Below are 6242 nucleotides of genomic sequence, written 5' to 3' on the forward strand. Positions count from 1 at the left end.
CTGTCTAACACGACCTAATCACTTAATTAGCCCCAATTCACTAAAACTGAGCAAAACATGGAGGCTATGAGCTCCAGCCTATTGCACTCTTTCTTCTTCCTAAGCTTGTTGTTTTCACTCGCCAATGCGGTCCCAAGAATTCACTACCATGACTTCATTGTACGTCCTAGTTTCATTTTTTGATTGTTTTTTTTTAAATTTCTTATTCGGTACTAATTAAGGGAATGTTGGGCTTGTAATAGGTTCAATCAACCCCAGTGAAGAGATTGTGCAATACTCACAGCTCCATTACTGTGAATGGGCAATTTCCAGGACCGACCTTGGAAGTAAACAACGGTGACACTCTTGTCGTGAAAGTTGTTAACAGGGCTCGATACAATGTCACCATTCACTGGTAAGTGCTTCAATGCACGGTCTTAGAAGATTTGAAGTCTCTTAAGAGAATGTAACTTTTTTTTAAACTAGATTTGAGCATGTTGTGATAAAATTGCAGGCATGGGATTCGACAAATCAGGACAGGATGGGCGGATGGACCCGAATTTGTGACACAATGCCCCATTAGACCAGGGGGGAGTTACAAGTACCGGTTTACTGTACAAGGGCAGGAAGGGACACTATGGTGGCATGCACACAGTTCATGGCTTAGAGCCACTGTCTATGGAGCTCTCATTATTCATCCGAAAGAAGGAAATTCCTATCCATTCCCAAAGCCAAAGCGCCAAACACCCTTACTTCTTGGTACTTTTCCACTTCTTAGTATTCTACTCCCTCTGTTTATATAAGTCGTTTGACTTTTACCGTGCTTTAACCATATAGCAAAAATTAATATTTTTGTTAATTCTCTGAATAGAAATATAACATAAATATTTTTATTTAGAAAAGGAAAATTTCAAGAACACCAGTTTTAGATATATGGTCAAATCTCCTAGAGATACGTGTAAAAAGTCAAACGACTTATATAATGGACGAGATCGAGTAGTAACAAAATAGTTCAATTCGAGAAATTTCTCTCAGTCAATTGATGTACGTATAATGACTCTTATACTAATGATCAGGTGAATGGTGGGATGCAAACCCGATCGACGTTATTAGAGAAGCCACAAGAACTGGTGGAGCTCCTAATGTGTCTGATGCATATACCATCAATGGCCAACCGGGTGACCTCTACAATTGCTCTAGTAAAGGTTTGTTTCGATAACTTCAAATATTCGGCCAACTAATATCAATTTTCTCATGAAACAATCTGCTAATTAATCACAACTTTTACCCTAACAGAAACTGTGATAGTTCCAGTAGATTCAGGGGAAACCAACCTTCTGCGAGTCATCAACTCAGCACTAAACCAACAACTATTTTTCAGCATCGCGAACCACAAAATGACTGTTGTTGGAGCTGATGCTTCCTATGTTAAACCCTTCACTACAAACACACTTATGCTCGGACCAGGACAAACAACTGATGTACTAATAACAGGTGATCAAATACCGGCTCGATACTACATTGCAGCACGTGCCTACGCCAGTGCACAAAATGCACCTTTTGACAACACGACCACCACAGCCATTCTTGAATACAAAAGTGCACCTTGTCCTGCAAAAGGCGCCTCCATTAGGCCTGTCTTGCCTTCTCTTCCCGCGTTTAATGACACCGCGACAGCCACAGCATTCTCCACCAGCTTCAGAAGCCCGGGAAAAGTTGAAGTGCCTAAAGAGATCGATGAGAGCCTCTTCTTTACAGTTGGTTTAGGCCTCAACAGATGCCCCTCAGGTGCCATGTCTAGTACATGTCAAGCTCCAAACGGAACACGCTTCACAGCGAGCATGAACAATGTTTCATTTGTGCTACCATCAAGCTTTTCCCTTTTAGAAGCACATCATCAAGGAATTCCAGGTGTCTTCACTACTGATTTTCCAGCAGCTCCACCTGTGAAATTCGATTACACCGGCAATGTCAGTAGCTCATTGTGGCAGCCTACTCGGGGAACTAAAGTGTACAGGTTAGAGTATGGATCCAAAGTGCAAGTAGTATTACAGGGGACAAGTATAGTCACAGCTGAAAATCACCCAATTCATCTCCATGGATACGACTTTTATGTGATAGCAGAGGGATTCGGAAACTTCAATCCTGAAACAGATACATCCAAATTTAATCTGGATGATCCACCTCTTCGTAACACAGTTAGTCTACCGCTCAAAGGATGGGCTGTCATAAGATTTGTTGCTGACAATCCTGGTAAGAATTACTCCTCAGTACGTCCCAACCATTTCTGTACGGTTTACTCCAATTCTTTACATTTCAAAATTTACTAAATATAGTCCATGAGTCCTATCACTTTCCCACTTTTCCTCTCTTTACGCACTAATTTTACTCCACTGTCAATTTCTGTAATATTATAATTATCTACAGCATTAAATAATAAAAAAATAACAATTTTTGTAATATTTTAATTATTTGGTGTGACAGGAGTTTGGATCATGCATTGTCACTTGGATGTTCACATAAGTTGGGGTTTAGCTATGGCTTTCTTGGTTGACAATGGAGTTGGGGAACTAGAATCGCTGGAGCATGCTCCTGAAGATTTGCCTCTTTGCTAATAATCACAGGCTCACTGCTCATGCATTCATGCTGTTGGCTTAATAAGGCCTATGTTAGTTGAGCCATATTGGGGCTCTTTCCTTCTTAATTTCCAGTAATCTGTATTTTTGGTAGGCAAACAAACAAGTCAATAAATATTAATATGAAATTTTTTTGCTATATAACATATTATTATATTGTATTTTCATATTTGAAATATGAAATCATAAAATTACTTTTATTTCATACATACTTTGCACATCTATTTATATGCAATTCCAAAGAGCTGATCATCTGTGAATAAAAATTTATAGTTGTTTGTCCTCATAATGTAGCGATGCTAAACATTATCTAATACTATGGATATTGGATAAGGTAACTTTTGCAAAATGTGTAAATGAAAATAAATCAAATAATCAAAAACATTACTTAGTTGTTTCTAATAATTTTTTTTTAAATAATTAAAATAATATTATTCATATATTATTATACAATTGAAATTTTATGTTATATCAATATAATATTTGATATTTAATATAAAATCCTAAATTATGAGCCATTTTCAAATTAAGAGCTTGTGTGTTGGAGCATTTAGAGCATTTCCAATGAAACTCTTAAACAAGCTCTTAAGTTCTATCTTTAATTTAAAGAGCAAATCAAAAAATTGTGCTCCAATGAGTTCCTAGACTAGAAGTTCTTTAAAGATTTAAGAGTCTATTATCTCTCTTCTCTTTTAAGGAGCATCTTATAGCTCTTAACTTCTTTCCGTCAAAAAAAAAATAGCTCTTAACTTCTTATTCATGAATATTATATTAATTTTTTACCCACTTCACATCCAACCTTTCTCTCTTTTCACTATTCTCTCTCATTTATACGAATAAAACCCGCTTCACATCCAACCTTTCTCTCTTTTGACTATTCTCTCTCATTTATATGAATAAAATATGAATAGAGAGTAGGTATAAAAAAAAGGATCAGAGTTGTCATCATTTTTAATGTCCTAACTCATTAAGAGCCACATATTATATAATATTTTAAAAAGTGATTTCATAGCACATTGAAGATGCTCTTAGTACTAGAGCATTTGTGACTTCACGACAAATAACTTTGGGTATCAGTGTCTAAGGAACAGAAGGACATCACTTTTTGAAAAATATTTGTAAAAATACCATACTGAAGGATGTAATTTCAGTTAATTGTCCGAGTTTGCGAATATAGTTAAATGTGGTTACAACAGGTTACATACAATATTTTTACGAATATTTTTAAAATTTTGGTATATATTTTTGCAAATATATTAACAAGATGTAGTATTTTTGCAAATATATTTTGAACTGGGATATTTATGAGAAAACCCCTTTATAATTTTGTTTTAAGTATATATATATGTGTGTGGGGGGGGGGGTAATAAATTTGCATATCAAGATGTATTCTCAAATTTCAAATATTTAATTTAAATTTTATTTATTATTAAAAGTTTTCTATATAGCTAAGTTTATCAAATAATTTAATAATATATAAATACAATTTACTATATAACTTATAAATTTATATTTACCGAACACTCTATTTGTAAATAAACTTATCCAAATATTTGAATAACTTAAAAAAATCTATAAATATGGACTAATCTCTTTTATAAGCTATTTATTATTTAAAATATAATGAATAATTTCTTTAAATATAAACCAAACTCACATAATTTTATCAAGGATGTTGATTGAGGAGTTTATGACCCACAAACCTTTTAATGTGTGTGACTCTTGGTTAAAAAATTTATATAGTAACCTAGCTAAGAAAACTCAGGTCGTTTAAAACTTTTTAGCTTTCTTGGATACTGTGCTTTTGATTTAAAAACTTGTACTCCCTCCGTCTCTTAATACTTTTCCTGTTTCTCCTTTTCACGCTTGCCAACACACTATTTTGATCATTAATATCTTTAATTTCGTATCAATATTAAATATAAAAACTTCACCGTATTAAAGTATTCATAAATACGAATCCAACAAGATCACTCATGACTATATTTAGTCTTATAGATTAGATGTAAATGAGTAATTTGTCTCATGTTATGAACAGTCCCGACATATCAAATGAGAAAAGCTTTTAGAGACGGAGGGAGTAATATTTTTATTCATATAAGAGAGCTCAGATGACGTCAAAACTTTTGGAGGCAAGTATGTGTTGTGTTTGTGTATGTTCGTACTAGTTTCCTCGAACTGCACGGAGTATTCATCGTTATATCTCCACCGCATGATACTTCAAGGGCAAACATTTAGTGACGTTGTGCATGGGTTTGTCCGACACGTGGCAGCTAGACATGCACGTGAATAGGCATGCACGACCGTAAGTATTCTAGATCTTCCATTTTAAAATGATAAATCAGGATTATATTAAATTCATCAGGGGAGAGTTCCTTCAAGATGAAGGTGAAAGAACCATAATTGGTTACATTGAATACCCATGAGTGTAAAAGGGTAGACTTTTTATTTTCAAGACTAATATTGAACTAAATTGAATTTTGAGGATCACTAGTCATGAAAAACTCTCTTTTTGTCTTTGTTATATAGTATTTCATATCATTATTTACTAAATCAATTATAAATTGGTTAAGTATATATTTAATTCCGAATACACAGGTTCGACTCCCGAAGGGAGCAATATTTGTGATTATGCTTCCGGGACCAACTACTACGTGAGCTCGTGGGTGTGCGCACTCGAATGGTAGCGCTGCGATCAGTTTTTGTATACTCATTTCTTTTCATTTTATTGTCTTAATTGTAGAAAAAGAAAAGTTCATAATATAATTTGTTCTCTTATTTACCCAATATAAATTTTATACAAGTTATCGTATTAATTATTATTTACTAATGCCACCTTTATAAATGGAAAAATATTAGGTATACTCCAAAAAATTATGCCAAATATAATATTTTTTCAAAATGATATGTCGCAGTCTAGCTTCATCCACTCCAATAATAATGAGACTCCTTGTAATACGTCAATCACCCAATTGCAATTTTCCACATGCAAATGAGTGTTGAGTTTAAGTATTAATGGGTCTAAATTAGTATGAAATAACATGATCATTGAAATGAGTGTAAATCATTGATATGAGATGTTTTAATTTGACTATTATATGAATACATAACTCATTTCATTCAAAATTTAACGCATATCATTTTATAAAAAAGAATTGTATTCCATTTTATGCCCGAAACAAATTCGGAGGAGAAGGAAATGATGCAGGGTACATAGACCGCCTTGGGGAAAATGCAAGAACCCATGAGAGTCTAGGGTAAGTTGACAGACACGTCACTCCTGTGGCTCCCCCTCCAAATTTGTCCATATTTTATGAACAGCCCATATATACCTCAAGTACAACCTAGAGCCACGAAGCCTCAACCATTTCAGTGTTAGAAAACTTACACTATCTCGTCTCATTCCATTCACAAAGTTACACAATCCTCGGTAACTGAAAGGTGCGTGTTTTTGTATTTATTATCTGTACTCCTATGTGATATTGTTAGGGCACTGTATAGTAAAGGCCAGAGTAAATGGTCTGGTCTCTTTCAATATTTTAGTTAGTAGAATCCAGAGATTTTGTATCAATCTATGAGTAGTTTTTGTATTAATTGAAACTCATGTGAAGTTGCAGAAACTTTGAG

At 34.1% G+C, this 6242-nt stretch overlaps 1 protein-coding gene across 1 annotated transcript; it reads left to right on the forward strand.

Annotated features, from left to right (window-relative positions):
* Positions 1-2822, forward strand: LOC108197872 (laccase-12). Its single transcript, XM_017365604.2, has 6 exons — positions 1-159; positions 243-394; positions 494-738; positions 1056-1184; positions 1276-2232; positions 2464-2822. Exons 1-6 carry the CDS (start codon positions 58-60, stop codon positions 2592-2594), a joined length of 1716 nt encoding a protein of 571 aa, XP_017221093.1. The 5' UTR covers positions 1-57; the 3' UTR covers positions 2595-2822.
* The last annotated feature ends 3420 nt before the right edge of the window (positions 2823-6242 follow it).

This window comes from Daucus carota, chromosome 8 (assembly GCF_001625215.2).
Source record: "Daucus carota subsp. sativus chromosome 8, DH1 v3.0, whole genome shotgun sequence".
In the NCBI taxonomy this organism is placed as follows: Eukaryota; Viridiplantae; Streptophyta; class Magnoliopsida; order Apiales; family Apiaceae; genus Daucus; species Daucus carota.